Consider the following 22,992-nt stretch of genomic DNA (forward strand, 5'->3'; position numbering starts at 1 on the left):
CTATCCACTGAGCCAAACCATGTAGGGCAGTTTATTGATTTTTAGAGAAAGAGAAATTTCGATCCACTGCCTCCTGTACTTCTCTTACCAGGGGTCCAGCCCTCAACCCAGGCATGTGCCCTGACCAGGAATCGAGCCAGCAACCTTTCCGTGCATGGGATGACACCCAACCAACTGAGGCACACCGGCCAGGGCTGCAGAGGGAGATTCTTAAGAACCATTATTTGGTGAAAAATGGGGGGTGAATCCCAGGGTCGTTATTTAGACCTTTTGGGGTGATGGTCCGGAAATTGCTCTGAAAATGTCGTCTCGCTGGGTGAGTCAGCCTGCTCTCTGCGCTTTGAGGCATTTTTGTGGCCCGGAAAGGGCAGCATCAGCAGCCTGGCCTGTGGTGGGGGCTGCAGAAGCCATCGGTGTCCGCATGTCTGGTGTGCGGCACCCTGGGGCGTAACGAGCCAAGTTAAATCCTGGGCCAGGAGCTGACACCTCCCTGCTGACTGCTGAGTGCGCTTGTCCCAGCCGGGTGACGTGCAGTGTGGGCATCTTGAGGTTTCCCTGCTTTCCTGTACAAAATGAAGACAGCCTTTCTTCTCAGCCAGGGCTGCTCCGGTGCTGGGCCACAAGTCATGCATTGCCTGACCCAAGCTGGGACTGCAGCCTCTCAGAGAAAAACAGGAAATTAGGACATATGTACTTTCCGCGTTTTGGCTCGATTATGGGTTTCTCAGCGGTTCCATGTGGCTGGAATAACAGGGTCATTTTCCTTTAGGGAGTGAAATACCCAAACTAAATGAAGATGTACCTTACTGAATAGCACTTTATTCTGATGAATTATTTCATGCCCAGCACTGTTTTAAGTGCTGTCACAGATCTACTCATGAATTCATTCCACAATTTTTCCTGGGCGGGGAAGCAGGAGGCGCCGGCAGGGCTGATGTTACGCGCTTGTCCACATTTTATAGGGACACTGGCAACCCTCGGAACGTGAGACAATATACCCTGGGCCCTGCCCTTCAGAAATGCACGGCCGATGGGCCCTAAATAGAAACGTGGAAATCAATGTTTGAGTCAGATTGCAGAGGACAGTGCATCATACACTACTAAGTGAATTGTTTTCAGGCTCAGTAAAAATGTGATGAATTAAAAAAGAAGTTTGGACTTCATGTTCGAGTGGCAGGGATGTGTTGATTCGAATGTGTGTTTTCGAGTAGGATTGCTCAAATTTGGGGAGGGTTTCTGGCAAGGAAGACCCCCCACTCACCCTTCTGAGGGAGCTGGCGTGGACCGAGATGTGTAGGTCTGGGTGCGAAGCCTGGAGCCACCACAGGCATTTCACTGCCGGTCACACTGACAGCGGGCCGCACTGCTCCCCCTGGGAAGGCAGAACCTGGGACAGAATCTGCCGCAGGAGAAGGGACTCATTGACATCCTGATGTGGATTCCAACATACCCCTCAGTCCCTTTACCCCTGAGTGATTACGTTTCTATCTTGAAATAATTTCGCTTCCACAAAAGCTGCAGGAAAAGTTCAGAGAACTCCCATTTGCCATTTCTGCAGAGTCACCGAGTGTAGCTTTTTGCCCATTTGCTGAATCATTCTCTGACCAGTTGAGAGCGGATTGCAGACATCAGGCCCCTTTACTTCTTCCAGATGCAATTCTTGGGAACAGGGATCTCTCCCCGGCCAGTGCGGTTCAGTTGGTTAGAGTGTCATCCCATGCACCAGAAGGTCATGGGTTCGATTCCTAATCAGGGCTGGGCACATGCCTGGGTTGTGGGTTTGGTGCCGGTTGGGGTGCATTCAGGAGGTGGCCAATTGGGGTCTTTCTCTCTCTCTTTCATTGATGTTTCTCTCTCCCTCCCTCTAATAATATTAATAATAATAATAATAATAATAATAATAATAATAAAAAATAGGAATGTCTTCTTACATTCCCACCATCCTCTCATCCAAGACTGGAGCTTTAACATTGATAATGGTATTTTTTTTAATCTAAATCAAAGATATCAGTTTTTAAGTTTTCCTGATAGTGTCCTTTCTAGTATGTTTCTTTCTTCAGAATCATGACCTTTGCAGTGGGGTTCAGTTCCCTTTAATCTCTTTGAACCTGGAATGCTTACTCAGCATTTCTTTGTGTTTCATAACATTGCTTCCCCCCCCCCCCCCCCCCCAAAATCTAGGCCAGCTCTTTTATAGAACCTTCTTCAGTTGGGGTGTACACCCCCTGCCAGAGTATTCTGTGATCGATGTGTTCTCGGGACATGGATTCTGGAGGAGCACAGCATCTGTCTGGCCTCCCCAGGGATATTAATTTTGTTCACCTGGTCGAGATGCTCTCTGGTTTCTGCAGTGTGTGGTTCCTGTCATTCCTCTTGCAGTTAATAAGCAATCTGTATGGAGACATTGCTGTTTATTTTTAAGCCAGTTTGAATTGGCTCTTCTGTTACTTAAAACATAAAAGCTCCTCACTGATTCAAGGGCTCATTGATATTGTGGGATTAATTGCTGATTACCATAGAGAAACAAGCAAGGGATTATAATGAGAAAAATAGGAGGGGTTCCTTAAAAGCTTTCTTTGTGGTCAGATGGGAGCAGAGCTGAACCAAAGGGCATGCGTATCCTAAGAAGACTAATCAGTTGGTGATACTTCTTGGTCTTTAAATGTATCTTGTTAGGGCCAGGACCCAAGAAAATACTCTTTATTAATAAAAATTGCATCCTCTGTTCAAAGCAGTGTCATTACTTGCACTGATGGTAACATAACATTTTAACTCTTTTTGCAAATTTGCAACAATTTGCAAAAAAAAGTCTTTCAATTCCTTTTTTATCACTCTTTACTGGATACTGTTAGTTGCACTCACAAAGGATGGTGGTTGTTTACAAGGACATAGAAATAATATTCATTCAAAATGTTTGTTTGCTTTTTTTTTTCCTTGCAAAAAAAAAAAAAAATGTTTCCATTCACTGTAAATTCGGTAGCAGCTGACCAGGATTCCTAAGAGGAGAAGTGAGCCAGGCTCTGAGGCACAGATTCAAGTCCAAGTCATTTATTTACCGGGAGGTGATCGCAGGGGAAGCCAGCAGGAAAAAGGACGGGAGACAGGCAGGGGGAAGCAGCTATTAAAGTGCATTATCAAGTGTGTGTGTGTGTGTGTGTGTGTGTGTGTGTGTGTGTGTGAGTGTGTGTGTGTGTCTGTGTATCTGTGTGTGTGATTGTCTGGGTTTGCGGGCTCCAGAAGCAGACCTTGAGGTAAGAAATCAAGTGCAGACAGTTCTGGGGGGAGATTGGTAGGAGCGTGGGGAAGTGGGGAAGTGGGGAAGGAGAGGCAGTCCTCACTGAGGTGTCTGGAGCTTAATCCCCCTGGGGATGCCTAGGAGAACACGCACCTCAGAGCTCCCTCCTGAGAGCGGAGGGAGCTGGGTCAAGGTGACACAAGCCACATTTGCTCTTAAGTAGCAGTTGCAGTGTGTGATGCCTCCAGATCTCACCTGCCCGGCACTGCCAACTCCGGCCACCTTCCACTCTGGTCGGGGTTTGGCAGTGTGGCTGGGAGGAGCGACAGCATGCATTTGTCACATGTGAAAATACTCAGCGAGGATGGGGGTGCGGGTGGGGGTGCCAGTGGGGATGCTCTTTGCCTCCACTTTTGAGGGATCTCTATTCCAGAGGAGGCAGAGCCAGTCTCCACTCACATCACCGCTGAGATTGCAGTATTCGGTTGGAAACAGATCATCAAGGGGCCCTGGGTACCCCACCAGAGCAAATAAGTATTAAATCCTGAGAATTGGGTGTGACCCGGGCAGGGAATGCTGGGGAAGGACTGTTGGTGTGGCCTGCAGGACGGACTGGAGCTGGACCTGGGTGGAGATGCGCGGACATTGGGAGCCGCTGAAACCATTAGGATTGTGTGGATGTGGAGAATGGAAGGAAGATGAGAGACACTTGAATAGGAAGACTCTGGTGTTGTCATTAACGGGAGAGCGAGGACTTCAGGGGAACGGAATGTTAAGTGGAAAGTCAGCGTTTGGAGCTACCTTTCAGGGGAAGAAACCCGAAATTAGGGCTTCTTTTTGTACCTTTATTTTATAGATATATATTTCTGAGTTTAGGAAAGGAAGTAGGAAAGGAGGAAAAGCATGCCACAAACACTGGGTTTTGTTCTGCTTGTTGTTGGTGTTTCCTTACATTGGAATCAGACAAAATAAATAGTTGCAATCCAGACATATTGCACAGCCTGCCAACGGAATGATTTGACTTCTGTCTACTCTCTTTGTACATTTTGATGAAATAATAAAGGGATAGAAAATAATCTGAAACGGGGTAGGGAGCAGGAAGGAAAAGGCCTAGTTGAGAGCAGGGTCTGTGGAGAAAACGTTGGTTAAAATAGAAGCTTCCAGCTGTCGAGGAGCCTCGTGTGTGTGTGTGTGTGTGTGTGTGTGTAGGCAGGGGTGCCAGGGGGCCTGAGACCCCACGGCAGGCAGGTGAAGTGGGGCTATTTGGAGAAAAGCCCTTTGTAAACCAAAGTACCATATGCCAACTGGGTCGCTGTCCCAGGGGAGTGAGGCGTTAGCTCTCTCACATCCAGACACCTTCCCACCCACATCTGGGTTATGCCACTGGGGACTGTGAGGAGGTTGGTTTGGCCCAGGATTGAAACAGACAACTCTTTCCTGGCTTAACAAAAACACATTCAGCCTCCTGGAGAACAAGAGGGTAAGGTCTTCGGGAAGATGAAAGCGTTAACCTCTAATCTTCCCTAACCTCTAATCTTCCTCTTTGCTGGAAACATTTCACAGCCACCCAAAGAGAGGGGGGGGGGGGGGGGTTGTTTTTGCAAGATCATCATTTGAGTGTGATGCTCAGGCATGTGGTCTGCTTTTGTATTGTCTGCAGTACCTCTAGGTCAGTAGAAGCTTATGTTAGAGGTTCACAAAACAGGGTCACCCAAAGCAAGTGTGCATATGAGAGGCTTGATCTCAGACATGAGGCTAGGGCAGTGGTCGGCAAACTCGTTAGTCAACAGGGCCAAATATCAACAGTACAAGGATTGGCATTTCTTTTGAGAGCCAAATTTTTAAAACTTATTCTTCTAACGCCACTTCTTCAAAATAGACTCGCCCAGGCCGTGGTATTTTGTGGAAGAGCCACACTCAAGGGGCCAAAGAACCGCAGGAGGTTCACGAGCTGCAGTTTGCCGATCACGGGGCTAGGGTATTTTTCAATGCTTACTGGGTGTGTTTTGCTCTCCAAGATGAGGAGGATGCTGGGAGGGAAAAGCAGCTGGTTTGGGGGTGAGAGAGGGTTGGAGGAGGAGGTCTAAGAGGGTGGGTCCATACTGAAGGGGGCTGTGGAATTTTATAATAGAACAGCCAAGGCGGGAGAGGAGGTGGGGGAGGGGCACAGTAGCGAGGGTGCCTTAAAGGAGAGAGCATGGCCTCTTAAGCTGGAGTGAAGAGCAATAGCAAAATTAGGATGCCTGAGGGCTGTTGACTACAAGCCCATCTGTTTTCTCCAAGTGCCATAGGAGTATAATCAGGGCATCTGGAGACTAAACCTTACAACTCACGCAAAGCAAGATTGATGAGGCTGAGAGAAGGACAAAGGCAGTGGTGGAAGTTCTGTCCATTCTCTCGTGAGCCCTAAGATAATCCAGCGTGCTCACCCAGTAGCACCCTAAGATCTGGGTAAGAGGGACCTTTGCCTAGGCTCCTGGTTGGCAAACTGTGGCTCTTTGGCCCCTTGAGTGTGGCTCTTCCACAAAATACCACTGCCTGGGCGAGTCTATTTTGAAGAAGCGGCGTTAGAAAAAGTTTAAGTTTAAAAAACTTGGCTCTCAAAAGAAATGTCCATCATTGTGCTGTTGATATTTGGCTCTGTTGACTAATGAGTTTGCCGACCACGGGCCTAAGCTATGGACTTTGACCCACTTCAGCGTCAGCTCTCCCTTGAAAAGAGAAGTAAGTGGGCCAAGGGTTGTGCCAGCCTGGACCCCATGTTCTTCTCCCCATCTCGCTCCAGAGTCACACCCTCTGGAATCTGCCCACATGTCCAAACCTGCCTGCCCTGCCTACACAGGCTGGAAGGTTTGGGAGGGAGGGCTTGTGCAGGAAGGCTGGGCGGCCACAGAGCTGCTGAGGGAAGAGAAGGGCGAGGCTGTGGGGCAGGTTCAGAATCGGAACACCGAGGAGCACAGTTCAGGACACTGAAGAGTCCGGACATTTTATATTGAAAGTGGGCCTCCCAGTTCCTTATGAAGGTATGTTTGTCATGGTAGGAGATTAGCACATATTTAGTTAACTAGCTCTGTTAACGTAAAAAACCATTGAAACCTGTAAAGAATTTTGGGAGTTTATTTGAGCCAAACTGTCGACCTATGCTGGGAAGCAGAACCTTAATGAATTGAGATAATACTCCATAGAATAGTGTGTTATAATACATCTGTATTTGTACATTGCAGTCAAAGAAAAGGGACATAGGTGGGTCACATGAAATCCATTGGTGATAGATTAGAGGCAGGTGAAAGCAAAGCGGGGAAAGCCCTGGGATTGGATAAAAAGTAAAATGATAGTCACATACTTAGGTGGGTGCAGGAACAATTAACATGATAATGAAGGAATTTGTGGTATCTGTCCTGGCTCCCAGCACATTAGGTTGTACTGTAAGGGGTCCAGGAAAAGGAAAGTTACAAGTTACCCAAACATTTCAAAGGGTATATTATTATAGATGCAAAAAGACAGGTAGGCTCAGTTAAGGTAAAGGTTGACCTTGTCAATAAAAATAACTGCTTTTAGTTAAAGTTTAATTTCAGACCATCCTTTGTGGTGACTTTAGGTCTCTGAGTTTGCAAGACATGCAGGCCTCCCCTGAGCCTGTCAGGTCAGCATGTGGCCCCTTTCGCCCACAGCTCATAGCCAGATACTCCCTTTGTCTTCTTGCTCCAGGCCCTGAAAATATCAGTGTCCATCCAGCATCCCCTTGGGAGGCAGGAGAGCCCAGAGAAGTCAATCCCCCCTGTCCACTAAGACCATCATCTATGGACCCATTAACCATATGTCTTTGCCCTTCTCTTTTCAGAAGTCTCACCCCCTGGCTATCTTTATGACTTGAGTTTATACTCACCCTTAGATACTCCTGGTGGAAAAGAGCTGACCCTGCTGCCTCCTCCGCTCCTTGGCCTCGATCCTAACGGTGCCTTCCCTCTCTGGCCTCCTTGCCATAACTGTGCATCAGACACCTGTCCCAGAGGAGAGGAGGGGGCGGACAGACAGAGAGGAAAACGCTGAGTCTAAGAGAATCTGCAGAGCCTTGCAGAACTATTTGGTTAGTTGTAGCTTGCACAAAATTGATTATGAAACTGGATTTGTGAAATACCCCAATCCTATGTACTTGACTCTCCCAGAAAAAGACATGGATGCCATTGGTCAACAGAGAGCAACTTTTAAACATGCCTGAACTCCCGAGGCACAACTTTTGGTCACAAAACCCACCTTTTTGGTGATGGCAGCAGGTATCCCTGAAAGCCTCAGTGAGCTGTGTGGGTCTCTGACTCCTTTGTGACACATAAAGTATTCAAGTATCTTGGAGATCAACTGTTTCTTAATGCTTCTCCCTTCATAATTTCTGAGTTCTGGCTGCAAGATAGTAATGCATGTTAATAGGGCATTTACTAATTATAGAAGGTATTGCATTTTGCTATTTTGATATTGGATCATGTGGTTTTACTGACTGTCCCACATGGAATCTGCAACTTAGAAGGAGGTGTTCTTCAGAGGAGGCCCAACCGTTTCATTGTTCTCCAGCCCACTTCTTACAAGCAGGAATGGGAAGTTTAAGGCTCTGTCTATCCCCATAAGACACAGGCATACAAAGTCCATTTGCGCAACCAGCTATATTACATTGGGAGTTTTGCACTATCTGGTGGATTTTTTGTTTCGTTTTGTGGTCTCTAATGAAGCTGTGATGGCTTGGAAACATCTGAAAACCTTTCTAGAATTCTGATTTGTGCATAAATGAAAGAGCTGAGGAACATGACAACTACAGACTTGTAGAGAACAAAGTGGGTCTGGGTGTTATAGAGAAAAGAAAGACATCCAGATCACAGACTCTGTAGGGAAAATTCAGCCACCGAGAGAATGTGTATTTCAAAGGGGTATAAGAAATGGTTTTCCAGCTTGGAATATGTGTGTCTGGTATTTGATCTTATTTTGTCATTCTTGAAGCTCTGGTTCTTTCTGTCATCTGGTGCTTTGAGGAAGCCATTCCTTAAAAACCATTCCTTAATGGAACACTACGCTGCTGTAAAAAAGAAGGAACTCTTACCATTTGCAACAGCATGGATGGACCTGGAGAGCATTATGCTAAGCAAAATAAGCCAGTTGGAGAAAGATAAATATCACTTGATCTCACTCATTTGTGGAATATAATGAACAACATAAACTGATGAACAAAAATAGAGCCAGAGCCGAAACCGGTTTGGCTCAGTGGATAGAGTGTCGGTCTGCAGACTAGGGGTCCCAGGTTTGATTCTAGTCAAAGACATGTACATTGGCTGCGGGCACATCCCCGGTGGGGAGTGTGCAGGAGGCAGCTGGTCAATGTTTCTCTCTCATCGACGTTTCTGGCTCTCTATTCCTCTCCCTTCCTTTCTGTAAAAAATCAATAAAATATATATATTTTTTAAAATAGAGCCAGACACATAGAAGCTTCGAACAGACTGTCCAACCTCAGAGGGAAGGCAGGGGTAGGGAGAGGGTAAGAGATAAACCAAAGGACTTGTATGCATGCATATGAGCAAAACCAATGGACACAGACAGTAGAGGGGGCAAGGGCATGTTCTGGGGGATTGGAGTGGCCGGGAGAGTTTAATGGGGGATGGGAGGAGATTTATGTAATACTTTAAACAATAAAGAATTAAAAACAAAAACAAAACCTTTCAAACTAGATGACTTCTCTGTAAAATCTCATGCACTTACTTATCCAGTCAACTTTCGTTGAGCACATATGCACAGGTATTGTGTAAGACATTGGAGATACTACTCTGATAAGGCCTATAGGGTCCCCAATGTCTGGTTGGCTAAAGGAGGATCTTTTATTCTCTTCAGCTTCTAATGAAATGGGGCCTCCTAAGTCCGAAGTAACAGACTGAACATATAGCTTCCTTCCAGTTGTCCTGATGGCGTCATCTAACTTGGTTAAGAAGCTAGCCAGAAATATTTCACATCTTACTGGGGACAAACAATGTGGTTTCATGGATAAAGTACTGGTTTCGATTTTGAGATCTAGTTTCTTGCTTTTATTATCTTCTTATTACTTCAGCATATGAAGAATCAAATAAAAGCAACCTCTTCAGAGACCTTGTGGTTCAGAATGGGTGAATGAAATGCAGTGGTGAGCTGGAGTCCGTTCTCCCTGCTCACTACAGCTGATTGATACATTTTCATGAACTTTGCAGGCCCGTTGATGTCACCTCAGTAATTTGAAATTGCCCATGATGCGAGTGATGGGATTGTTCGCAAAATAGGCAGATGCGAAAACTTTGGGCTTTTACTCACCAGAAAGCCAGTTGTTAAACATTTTCCGGCATATTCCTGGTTGAAAGAGTGGGTAAATATCCTAATGGTGAAGTGGAAAGTTTGGAAAGATAGAAACATATTAAAAGGCAGGACTAAAAATGAAGGAAAAAGTAGCAAATTAGTGCATGAAATTCAAGCAACATATGTGCTAGGAGGCTAGTTTATTATATAGGAATGATGTTCCCTTTTTCCCTCATAAAGGTGATTGTCATGACATTTGGGCCTAGGATTTTTATTTTATTTTATTTTATTATTTTATTTTATTTATTGTGGTAGGAACATTTAGCATGAGATCTGCCCTTTTAAACAGAACATGTTTATGTAGCCATTTGGACTTTATGTATGTTCTTATTCTTTGCTCCATTAGCGACATAGGCTGTAGGTTAACCAAACAAAACACATTAATGAAGAGGCTGTGGGGACAGTTACTCTCTGGAGGAGTGGGTGGCCGTTTTTGGATACATAGGCATGTCTTTTACCATCTGCGCCAAACGCCTCCAGGATGCAGATCAGCAGGGGTTTCCTGGGAGTTCCCCCTGGGAAAGGAGGAAAGGGTCAGAGCGGAACCCTCAGGAGGCCACTAGGGTGGGTGTTTCACAGGAGACAGTCAGGCCAGGTCTGATTCCCATCCTTGTTATAAACTACCCAGCCTTGTCACGTCAGCCTCCAGGGCCTCAGTTTCCCCATCTGTAAAGGGAGGAGGTGTAGACTCAATGTAGGCCTTTCTGACCAATAGAGCAGCCACCAGCCACATGTGGCTACTGAGCACTGGAAATGTGGCTAGTCCGAACTGAGACGTGCTCCGTGTAAAATACACCCTGGATAATAAACTATTCCCAGATCCTCTCATTAAATTAACCACCAAGACAGCCGGGGAACCTTGGAAAAGAGAGCTCTAAACTCAAGTGCTCACGGATCGACAAGTAGACCCTGAGGAAGAAGTGTGTAGCTTCCCGTCCAGGTTGTCCTTTGGGTCAAAAGAGCCAAGATGGCTTAGGAGGCGTCTTCATTGTATGTCACATGTGCAGGGGGTGTGACCACTTACCACCTGGAGCTTTCAAGTTGAGCGTTTGAAATGACACACAACTTCTGAAATGCCAAACGGGGATGCTTTGAAGGTAACAGCCACCCCCTCCCCTTCCTTATTAACCCCGTTCCTGATGGGCTGAGGGCACCACCCTGAGGCCAGCACCACGCTCACGAGAAGCTACCACTCAAGGGAGGAATAGGGATGTCTGCTGGGATGTGGAAGAGGGACCACCTCGGTCAGTACCAAGGGGTAGAATGAGGGCATTGAGAGGTAAGAGAAGAGAGGCAGGTTCCCACCCAAGAAAAGAATTCCCACCAGTTGCCCACCTCCAGTGGCAGTGTCCACCCCTCGGTACCCGGGCACCGCTGAGCTGCTGCCACATGGATGAGGTGAGCGTCTCTGAGACACGAGTTTTTCAAGGAAGGACGGGATGAACCTCCACCAGAATTAGCCCCATTTACAGGCCAATCCTGTTAACAGCAGACATGCACAGTTTCACCTTTGAGCTCTTTCTTAAAAAAAAGAAACAAGAGCCTAGACTGGTTTGGCTCAATGGACAGAGCGTCGGCTTGGGGACTGAAGGGTCCCGGGTTCGATTCTGGTCAAGGGCATGTACCTTGGTTGCGGGCACATCCCCAGTAGGGGGTGTGCAAGAGGCAACTGATCGATGACTCTCTCTCATCGATGTTTCTAACTCTCTATCTCTCTCCCTTCCTCTCTGTACAAAATCAATAAAATATATTTTAAAAAAAGAAAAAAAAAGAAAAAGAAACAAGAATACTGGGGATGGGAAGGGGTGGGGTGGAGGGAATAAATGGGGGTGAGAAGGAGACATCTGTAATACTTTCAACTCTAAAGATATTTTTTTTAATATATTTTATTGATTTTGTACAGAGAGGAAGGGAGAGAGATAGAGAGTTAGAAACATCGATGAGAGAGAGTCATCACTCGGCCGCCTCTTGCACACCCCCTACTGGGGATGTGCCCGCAACCGAGGTACATGCCCTTGACCGGAATCGAACCCGGGACCCTTCAGTCCGCAAGCCAACGCTCTATCCATTGAGCCAAACCAGTTTCAGCTCTAAAGATATATTTTTATAAAAAGAGTGGAGAAGCAGATTCCACCTCAAAGAAGTGTACATTCCAACTGAAATTACTGTTCTTGACTATTCTTAGAGAAATCAAGGTGCTGAGCATTGTGCCTACTTCTTTTTAAAAACACAGCTAGTGAGTGAGGGGACTGGGAATACAGTTTTTTGCTTCTGATTTCTTACTTCCCACAAATTAGTTTTTCTTTTTGTTTGAAGAGTTTTCATGATCTGTTTTTGTTTTTCCTTTAATTAAAAAAAAAGTTTGAAAAATCAGTGCTGGGTAGCTATGCAAAATACTTAAAAAAAAAAAAAAGGAAAAATGTAAAAACGCACAAAACATGAATTGTCAAACCAGAGCCTGGAATAGAGTTTTTCTGTCCAACTTCTAAAAGCTGTGGTAATACATAGAACATTATGAAAATATTCAGAGACATGCCCTGGATCCAGACACAGAGACGCCCCACTTGCTTCTGCCTCGTAGCAAAGACAAAAAAAACACACACGCACAAACATTTAAGAAGGAAGACTTGCCTTCATCCCGGGAGAAGGTGAAGTGTATTTCTTGGGATTGGCCTTGACCTGACAGGTCCCCAGGGGTGAGTCACTTTCTCCTATTCAGTAATTAGGCTGTGATGTAATTATAATAAAGGTACCTTGTTTACTTAGAACCAAAGTTCACTTTGTCTCCCTCGAAAGAAGGGAAAAGGTAGAGATGAGAAAGCTTTCGTTGGAGATGACTTGACTAAGCGGCATTTCTTTTTAACTTGAACTTGGGAGTGGTGAATGCCAGGGTAAGTTAGGGCTGCTTCTCCTGTGGGTTTGCGCTTGTGATCTGGGGCAAGTAAAATAGGAAGAATATCATTGGACTAAATAAATCCAGGGTGGAGGGGAGGGAAGGGGAAAGGAAGGAAGGATGTGGACACAACTCAGACCCTCTATCTCTCTGAGATCTGGCCAGTGGCCAGGAAGAGAAAACGCTGGAAGAGTGCCTGCCACTCAACTCAGCTCCATTGATCAGCAAACTGGGAAGTGGGCACTCGGTGTTCCCAGCCCCGCCCGCCAGCCTGCAGCCAAGGACCAGGCAGTGGAGCCCCGGCGCCTGTCCTTAGGGGCTCTCTGTAGAATGGGCCGGAGCATCAGCCTCGGACGGTCCTGCTCAGAGGCAGTCAGGGCCGCCTGGAGCCTGGCCAGGTGACTCAGCGAGTCCCTGATGCTGTGATTTCAGGACAGACCTCCACCTCAGCAGTAGCTCTCCCGGCACCTGCAAAGCCACAGCGAGGTCTCAGACGGCAGAGCCTGGTGCTTCTGGAGAGGGAGGTAGAATCTCTTCCTGCCTTCGTCCCTTAGCAACTGAAGCAACCAGCCGTTTACATTCCTTCAGTGGTGTTATTGAAGAGGCTTGGCAGCTCCAAAATGTTTGCCGTGTCCCGTAGTGCCATTAGGACATTTTTTTTGCTAGCTTTTAGCCAGCGTCTGGAATGACCCATTGGATGCACGGGGCTGATGTGTCAAGAATCCGCTTTACCACTTCAGGGAAACCGGTAAAGCAGCCGCTCCCACCGCTAACTCGGGAGGAATTTTGCAGCCTCTCGAACTACGGTACTTTTTTCTGTTCCTTAGTCTGGCCTGATACCGGGGTGGTTTTAGGTTGAAACTACTGGTGTAAACCAGTTGGGATGGGGGGAGGGTTTAACCATGAATGGGAAGAGGTAATCATTTTAAATTCTATTAAATTTCTGCCGGTATTGAGCAAGGTGTCAGAGGTTATGGCTTGGGAAGGAAACTATTGCTACAACAGGAAAGACGGTCATCCAAAACTTATTTGGGGCTTTTAAAAACTTTATTTTGAGCAATTAGAATTATCTGTGGTGTGTAGTTCCACTTGGATTTCCTTCTGTGGGAAGGACCTCCCGTGGCACTAGGCAGCCTGTTCTAATCACCTGCTGGCATCTCCATGCTGGCTTAGCCATGGGAGGAGGGGGTGGATGCGACCTTCATCTTAAAGAAACGTGATGGATCTGCCTGCCGCACGTGGAGGCCAGAGTGGAGGTTTCATTGAGGACACATTCTTCGGGCAGCTTCCTGAACTCCAAACTGCTCTGTCGCTATAGGCAAGCTCCCCTGCCTGGCTGGCGCATCCAAAAGGGCTTGCATACAGGAAATTTCTGAGCAGAGCAAAGAGACGCAGGTCTGGCTGGCTGAGGAATGAAGCCTTGGCTCTCGGGGAACGGTTCCTTCACTGCTGTGCCAGGGCAGGTCTCTTGCTGAGAAGACGTCTGAAAGGGAAGGAGTTACAGCCATGTGGCTCGGTTTCAGGAAGTCTACTTTCGTGTCGGTGTGCTTCTGGGTCGAAGCGGTTAGGGCGTGGTCTCCATCCCGCTCTTCCTTCCGAACACGGCACCGTTTTCTTCCTGGAGCCGCTCCAGCCTGTGGACTTGGTTAATCCGTGATGGGCGTCAGAGGCCATGGGGCCGGGGCTCCCGGGAATGGCTGAGCCTGAGGACCTGAACCTCGGGAGTCAGCGGAATGGCAGGGGGAGCTCGCCACATGCCTAAGGAGGTGTTTGGAAACGGGCCTGCACTCAGCGGGATTGCAAGTGGAAAGGAACACAGAAAAGACACCTCCGAACCTTTGAAGTGACCGAGCGATGGAGAAATAACTGAAATAGGTGAACATTCTGGAAGGTCGGGTGGGTGTGCCCTACATCCTCAGTTTTTCCTGGATGGAGTCCCTCAGGGGGCAGCGCTTGAGGCTGAAATGAGCCTCTCTCCGAAGAGCGTCGCTCACTCGCAGGGATTCAGTTCTCTGCAAAGGAATTCTGCTCTTCTGGTTGCTGACATGTCCCCTCGGTGCTGCTGGCTCCCCGTTCCCCAGCTAATAATGAAATAGCCTCAGCAAACGGGCAGCATGACCATGGCTCTGTCTCTCCCTCTCCATCCCCATGGCTGAACCCCCTCTTATGTCTTAAGAGATGTTTTTACTGAATGCACACTTCCTTTATGGCCCTCCACCTGCGGCTCGTGGTTCTAGGACCAGCTACACCTTGTGAGCAGGCAGGATCCTGAGCAGGAGGGCGGTTTTATAATTGCTGCATGTCCAGCCTCGCTGGGCAAGGAAGATCTGGGGACGCTCCCCGGGTCTCAATGCACACTGGCCGGCGTGGGGCCAGCTGCCTGGGTGTGTGTGTGCTTTACTTACAAGTGGACATTGAAGGCTTTGTGACCGAGAGGAAAGCGTACTGGGTTTTAACGCTCAGATAAGGGAAATTCCAAGCTCACAGAGCCAGGGCTGTGATTCAGAATCATATCACGCCTTTAGATTTCCCTCCACGGACCAAAGGGTGCCCCCACCTTTAGGGTATCCTGGTGCTGTTTACATCTGTTGCTTACCCAAGTTAACCTCGATAAACAGGGACGTGGATTTTCATCCCCAATCTTTGATGTCTAAGGAGAAAATGGAAGGACTTATTCCCAGCCCTCGTGTTGACCTAGCCTTGGGGAGAGGGTTAATAGAACTGAGGGTGGCTTTATCCCATCCCAGCACGGTTTCTTGCGACGTGCACAGCCTCAAGCTTCTGCTGCCCCTCTGTGCTCAGCCACATGAAGTCCGTAAGCTTTGGGGCAGAGTGCAGTGACATCTAATATTGGTGCCTCTAGGACTTGTGTGTGAGGTCAAGCAAACACAAAGCCATCATTGTGCGTTCTGTAGTCCCCCGAGACCTCCTGCGTCAGCTGGAAAGGGGGGAGGTGGGGCAGTGAGGTGGGGCCGCGTCTAGGAACTGTGCTGTCGGAGGCAGGAAACCAGCCTGAAAGGGGATGGAAGGGCTTTGGTGGGAAATAAATGGCACTATGTTGTTGATGGAAAAAGATCTTGGCAGGGCTGTTGTTGTGAGTGTTCTGTGGCTTAGAAAGGAATTTCCTACAGGCTGGACTAACCATTAAAAATGTCTCTACCTCCAGGAGTCCCCAGCGTGCAGTAGAGACTCGCCGGAGGGAATGTCATCCTGGACCATGGGTACCCGCAGCCCGGACAAGCGAGGAAGTTTCTTTAAGGTAAAGGAAGCCTCGGTTGGGATCGCTAAGCTGCAGCTCGCTCCCTTTGCCAGGCTGCGTGGGGAGCTGCAGGCTCTCCAGCTGCCCGGCCCGGCAAGCTGCAGGGGCAGCCTGCTCTCTGAGCCAGCTCTGGCTGGCGGAGCGTGCCTGAGCCCAGCTGCAAGCTGTTACCAGGTTTGGCAGTCTTTGGGACTTTTGTGAGCTGCAGGACAGGCCCAGGACCCAGGCACCCAGAGGTGCCACCCTGTGGAAGACAGATGAGGTGATCTTTGGTTGCCAGCGGCCCAGGTTTTAGCGGGTTGGTTTACAATGGAAGCTGGACTTTGCATTCTAGTGAATCAGTGGCGTTGGTCCTGGGTTTTACACTTTGCTTGACTGTATGAATCACTTAGTGCTCATTTTAAAAAAAAGAAGAAGAACAATAACAACAACAGTAAGCAGAGATGGAATGTTATTTACTGGTGCATTTTATCAAACTCCCCAGAGGTCTCTTATGGTCAGACAAGGGTGAACCAAGGCAGCATGATTAAAACTGTACAGCTTCTCCAGATGCATACTGATGTCGGTGCCATACAGTTACTTTGCCAGCTTAAAGAGATAAGACTCTAAATGGATGTTTTACATTCTCTGTGTGTGCATGTGTTTTAAATTAAGACTTGGTGGTCATTCCTGATTTACACTTGGAAGTGGATTCCCTTCTTATTGTTCTTGCTCTGTGTCCTTCTGCTCACCCTCAAAGTAAAACATCATGATTGTAGAACATTTGGAAAATACAGAATCATGTAAAAGAGTAGAAAAATGAAGGCAGAGTTTGCATTTGAAATCTGTCATAGGCAGGTGTTCAAACTGCAGTTCAATCTTTCCTCAATAGGAGAAATGGTATAGAGGCTTCTTAACTTTGTTACAGAGGAAAACTGACCATTTTACTAGATTTCCCACCCTAATGGGTTGTGAGTATGTATTAACTCCCATTTAAATGTGTCCTACTTCCAAGAGCCAAACCTGATTTATTGTGTCATTTAGAGACTCCGTATAAACCACTGGAAGAGCCTGTTGATAAAAGAAAGCTAAGGCCCATGATAAGGGAGGTCAGGGTCAGTAAATAGTCCTGCTGGGTCTAAGCCAGTGGCTGTCAGGAGGTGTGTGGATAGGGTGTAGAGGTCTCAATCCATGTCCTTTGAGCTATATTTTTCAAGGCAGAGAAGTGATTGGATTTCAGCAAAGTTTATGATATAATTGTTCGAGATTGATGGGTATAGTAAGACCAGGGTCTTTTCCCCCCCCCCTTTATTGATTAAGGTATTACATATGTATCCTTATCTCCCCATTGCCCCCCTAGTGTCTGTGACCATTGGTTATGCTTATTAAATGCATGCATACAAGTTCTTTGGTTGATCTCTCCACTTCCCCCCTACCCTCCCCTGCCTTGCCTCTGAAGTTTGACCATCTGATCAATGCTTCTCTGTCTCTGGATCTGTTTTTGTTCATCAGTTTATGTTGTTCATTATATTCCACAAATGAGTGAGATCATGTGATAATTATTTTTTTTCCAACTGACTTATTTCACTTAGCATAATGCTCTCCAGGTCCATCCATGCTATTGGAAATAGTAGGAGTTCCTTCCTTTTTACCGCATTGTAGTATTACCACAGTTTTTTAAGCCACTCATCTGCTGATGAGCACTTAGGCTATTTCCAAATCTTAGCGATTATAAATTGTGCTGCCATGAACATTGGGGTGCATGTATTCTTTCTGATTGGTGTTTGTTTTCTTGGGATATATTCCTAGAAGTGGGATCACTGGGTCAAATGGGAGTTCCATTTTTACTTTTTTGAGGAAACACCATACTGTTCTCCACAGTGGCTGCACCAGTCTGCATTCCCACCAGCAGTGCACGAGGGTTCCTTTTTCTCCGCAACCTCGCCAGCACTTGTCATTTGTTGTTTTGTTGATAAGACAAGGGTCTTGAGTCCTGGCAATAAACCATCATTGATATAAAAGTTGTTTTCCCAGGTGAGCAAACTATTTTCTAGGACAGATTGTCCTATAAAAATTTTCTGCAGCAAACAGAGAAGTTATTTATTGTTTTACAGCTTTAACTTCCTGGGCAAGAATATCCTAGAAGAAATAGTTATGTTGACACAGATGGTCTCGATTCTCAGCCCTCATAGTTAAGGTATGTGGATGCAGCATTTGCAGTTCTCAAGCAGTTTATTCAATTTGAATCAAACTTGCATAACATCCACCATCCTGAGGCCAGCGAGGGGCTCCTCAAGTCTCCTGTAGACCAGGTGCTAGACCCACCAGGCCCCTGACTCGGCTCCAGTTCCAGGATTCTGGCTCAGGATGAGATAATTATTGCATGCTGCTAGAAGGGAAGAACCCAACCCCCTCCTTAACCGAAGGCACTGCCTACATCAGCCTAAATACTGGCCAGTTCATAATTACCACCTTCTGCTCAGCAAGTGTAGTGGGGCTGACTCTTACCTAGTAGTTAGATATTAAATTCAAGACAAAATGAGAACTTTGAGTATGGTCAAACTTGCCTTGGAAAATTCCTTAGGCAGGGGCCTTGTTGGACCCAGTTTTTCCTACAGTCCTGAGGAAAATCTTCTTTTTCTTTTCTTTTTTTCAATTTTCAGTTGAAAAGCAGGTTAAAGGTAATTACTTTATATTTCTGGACTGTGTCCTATGAAAGGGTCAAGCAAGAGGAGAGAGCCCTGCTGGAACTGCTGAGGCGAGCTCTACTGTCTCTCTCCTGAGTTGAAGGCCCTTGAGGAAAATGTAGGCAAAGTGACCTGCACTGTCGGGGTTGTCTATTTCGTTCTTCATTTTGTTTTTGTTTGCAGAACTTCAATTTATTTGTTAGATGCTCCATGTAAATGATATTTGACCCTTGAATAACAGGGGCTTGGACTGTGTAGGTCCACTTGCATGCAGATTTCCTGCAATAAATATAGTCGACCCTTTGTATCCAGGGCTTTCCCAACCGTGGATTGAAAGTACTGTTTTCCATTCAAGGTTGGTTGAATCTGCAGATGTGAAAGTTCAACTGTAGAGTCAACAATTACATGCAGATTTTCTACTGCTTGGGGTAAGCCCCTTCAGCCCATGTTGTTCAAAGGTCAACTGTATTTCCTTTCTTTCCTCTTTATTGCCATTGTTATTCTTTACTATGGTAATCCACAGTTAGTTATTATGGGAAAATATTATTAATCATAATTCAGATAAATGATATTAGTTATCAATTATTTCCTAATGTAGGCATGTCATTATCTGCAAGGATGAAGTAAACTGCCCGTTGGACATTTAATATTGGCTCTTTAGAGGTTCACTTTTAAAATGCTGGAGTTCAGTCGTTGAGATGGTTTGTCGCTCGACACATCCTGGGACCCACTGGGCCTTCTTTTATTCCTCATGCTTTTATGTTTCAAACGTTGACTGCTTTTGATTAGCCAGGCTTGTACGTGGCCCAGGGGAGAGAAAAACCAGAAGCCATCCCTGACCTCAGCGAGGTTTCAGTCTGGTAGCAAGAAAGATTATTAATCTAATAATCATGACACTGAACCCATAGTTAAATAAGAGAAAACAGTGCCTCGTGTGAGAAATAAAAGGGGCTTTGAGACTGTATAACATAATGCTGGGTTCCAGAGAAATCTCTCCTGAGGAAGTGGCTTTTGGTTGGAGAGCGGATATTGACTGTATTTCCCAGGGATGTGGTGGGGCTACATTTCAAAGAGACTCTTCAGCTACTGCAGTGTCATTCTCCACATCCACCGTAAAGCATGAAAAGTCTCCGTCACGTTCTTGGCCCACAGCTGACTTCCATATGCTTGTTATGTTTTTCTTGCTTAGTAGGGCTCCTGCGATTTTGTGTAAAGCGTAGTCATTGGGCCTCTTTTACATCAGTATGTCCCCCCATCCAGTTTCTGGTGTATTTAAACCGGAGTTGCCGACCACTAGAAGCAAGCCTTGATTTGTGGCTTCCCATGTGTCCTGGCTCATGGAAGTGACTCAGATAAGTCACAGGACACAGAGTGGTGGATAAGGCACTGATTGAGCGTTCTGGGGTAATGAGAGGGCCCAGGGTCATTGTTCCCGTAGAATTGCATCCTGGAACCCTGGCCACAGAAATCCTGTGCTGCTGGGCCAACAGGTCAGAGTCCTTCCCGGCGCCATTGTTAATGTCCCCCACCTCCTGTGGGAAACAGTAACTTAAGGTCTCCGTGAAAATGCACGGGGAAGGCCAGCAATTCCCTGTTACCTGCCCCTAAGTAATGGGGGTGAACACCTATTGCTGTCATATTGCAGGGGTGTGCTGTGTGAAAGGGATCGTGTAAGAACAACATTGCCTAGGCTGGTAAAGTTCCAGATGGTCCTGCACGAGGGCAGAGGAGCTCAAAGGAATCTTTGATCCCTCCTTTTCCTGAGCTCCAAGCTTCCTCCAAGCCACCCCTGTGCCCACACCAGCCATTGCTGACAAATACCCCTCAAGTCTCCAGCATCTACACCCATCCTCCCTTTCCTGCATTATCTCCCTTCTTGGATTCTCATTCCTTCATTTGTGGGCACCATGGGCAATGCTCGTGATCCGTCTGCACTGCCCCCGAACATGTGTGCTTGCTTTGTCACGAGCCACGACACCCATCACGTTACCTCCGCAGACTCAGGCTCCATCTGGGTCCAGCACCGGGTCTGCACTCTTCCCCTGCAAGGACTTTCAGGTTGTGCTCCCACCTACTCCTCAGCTCTTCTTCCAAGGGTCCTCATGGCCCAAACCTGCTCATGCCCACATTCTGGGCTTTGCTTACCCACCTCCTCTCTCTCACCCTCCACCTCTTCCCATCAGGCTCCCACTTACCCTTCCAGGTGGGGTACACCCATCTTATCCCCTGACAATGGAGCTCTTTATGGTGGAGCTGGTATCTACCTTTATTTTTATCTAAAGGTTAAGTTGTGGTAGAAATGTTGTGTATGAAGGCTTAGCTGTGACCCCAATGTAGAGCCAGGAAGTAAACCTGAACTCTCTGAACTCTGAACGCTGCCATGAGGGGATTTGTTTTGTCTTTGTTGCCACATTCCTGACCCCCTTATAGCACAGAACAATGCCAAAAAGGATCAGTGGAGCTTATCCACATAGCAATTCTCATTTCTCCCAGGGGCGCCCCAGCCTACAAGTTGGTGGCATTCGTCCTCTCGGAGTGTCTGCTTCCTGCCTCCCTTTGCCTCAGTGACAGGGAAACGGTTGGTCTTAGCTGACCAGGAAGAAATGTGTTTTGATTATAGGGACTTTGCTGTCCTGTACCTCCAAACTGCTCATTCAGTGTGGAGGTGACCTGAATGTGGGTTCACACACAACCTGGGGTGCTCGAGGGCCCAGCTCAGCAGCAGAGGCTCAGTGAGAGGAGGTTTTGGTCATTGGGCACAGTGTTTGTATAATAACAGGCTCAGCATGGCTGTCTCTCAGAAACGGAGAGCCTGGGTCATGGGTCAGAGAAGCCGGAGGAGAGCTCTCTAGCACCGTAAAGAACAGAAGTGCGGCTCATGTGAAGAAACCTAATTGCTAAAATCTGATTCCACAAAACAGAGAAATCAGGAGTGATGATTCACGTCACCACAACAGACTTCCTGTAGCTATCAGTCTCTCCTTGGCATTTGAAAAGTTCATGTGCTTTCAGAAATTCTATCTGCAGGCAAATTTCCAGCCATCCACAACTGGCACCATTGCACAGCTTGGGCCTCAGCGATTTTGGCACCTGAGTTTTCAGGCTGCTCTTTACATGAGGAGCCATTTCTGTGCATGCACAGCCCCGGACAGCAGTTCACTGTTGTGTGACGGGATGGAGATGGCAGGGGCTTGAAAAATAATGGATGGACCCTAAATCACATTTTACTCAGTCATTTAATTGGAGAAATCCTCACATGGATCCATGATGTTTAAAAGTCATAGATGTGAGTGTTGAGCCCTTGGTCTCCTAGCTGACTACTGAGTGTGAGTAGACGTCACGTGCCATACCAAGTGTCCAGGGAAGCACCATGTACCAGTCTATGACCAGGCAGGCACCTTGCAGTGGAAACAAAATAGATTAGAGGTTTGGTTAGAACAATTAACATATCAATAGCTAGCCTATATAATAAAGATGTAATATGCAAATTAACCCTCACACCCTCACAAGATGGCTGCCTACAACCAGGCCGGCAGGGGGGTTAGTGAGGGACAACCAAACAACTGAACAAGCAGGCTGCATGGGGTGACCAGGCTGGCGGGGGGGCCATGAAGGGTAACCAGGCCGGCAGGGGTGGCATTTGGGGGCAACCAGGCTAACAGGGGAGCAGTTGAGGGTAATTAGACTGGCAGGGGGGCAGTGAGGGGCAAATAGGCCAGGAGGGGGCAGTTAGGGGTGACCAGGCCAGTAGGGGGGGCAGTAAGGGGTGACTAGGCTTGTGGGGGGGTGCAGTTAGGTGCGACCAGGACAGCAGGGAGGGGGCAGTTGGGGGCAATCAGGCCAGCACACAAAGGCAGTGAATGGCGATCAGGCTGGTGGGGGGTCAGTTAGGGATAACCAGGCAGGCAGGCAGGTTAGCAATTAGGAGCCAGTGGTCCAGGATTGTGAGAGGGATGTCCCAGATTGGAGAGGGTGCAGGCTGAGCTGAGGGTACTCCCCCCACACCCCACCTCCCGTGTGCAAATGTCATGCACAGGGCCTCTAGTACATGATAATATTGCAAAGCATATCTCACAGCAACGTTTGTGTGTCTTCTGTTTTTCACAAATAAGTTTTTCTTAGATACTTCCTAGGCACAGCTGGACAGGTCTTCACAGTGCTATCTCACAGAGCTACAAAGTAAGCCACAGATGTCATTTTAAATGTTCTAGTAGCCACATTAAAAACAAAACAAAACAAACAAACAAACAAAAAAACCCAGCCTATCTGATGTGGTTCAGTGATTGAGCATCCACCAATGAACCAGGAGGTCATAGTTTGATTCCAAGTCAGGGTTCAAGCCCAGGTTTGGGGCTCAATCCCCAGCAGGGGGCATGCAGGAGGCGAGCCATCAATGATTCTCTGTCATCATTGATGTTTTCTCCCTCTCTCTCTCTCTCTCTCTCTCTCTCTCTCTCCCTCCCTCCCTCCCTCCCTCCCTCCCTCTCCAAATCAATAAAAATATATATATTTAAAATCAAGTAAAAATGATTTAAATAATGTGTTTTATTTAACCTAGTATATCTAAAATATTTTCATG

At 47.1% G+C, this 22,992-nt stretch overlaps 1 protein-coding gene across 8 annotated transcripts in view; it reads left to right on the forward strand.

Moving 5' to 3' along the window:
• Nucleotides 1-22,992, forward strand: part of RIN2 (Ras and Rab interactor 2) — a 203,300-nt gene that overhangs the window by 86,116 nt on the left and 94,192 nt on the right. For 2 of the 8 annotated variants that reach the window (XM_045574687.1, XM_036418969.2), the window contains exon 3: nt 15,655-15,747. Coding sequence is in view for 5 of the 8 variants with exons in the window: in XM_036418969.2 (XP_036274862.1) it covers nt 15,691-15,747 (57 nt within the window). In the remaining 3 variants the exon portion in view is untranslated. Of the gene's footprint in view, nt 1-6,237; nt 6,259-13,154; nt 13,295-14,195; nt 14,380-15,654; nt 15,748-22,992 lie in introns of those variants that run through there. The other 6 variants (XM_045574685.1, XM_045574684.1, XM_045574688.1 and 3 more) reach the window with 6 other exon arrangements.

Source organism: Pipistrellus kuhlii, unplaced genomic scaffold (genome assembly GCF_014108245.1).
Source record: "Pipistrellus kuhlii isolate mPipKuh1 unplaced genomic scaffold, mPipKuh1.p scaffold_m20_p_6, whole genome shotgun sequence".
In the NCBI taxonomy this organism is placed as follows: domain Eukaryota; kingdom Metazoa; phylum Chordata; class Mammalia; order Chiroptera; family Vespertilionidae; genus Pipistrellus; species Pipistrellus kuhlii.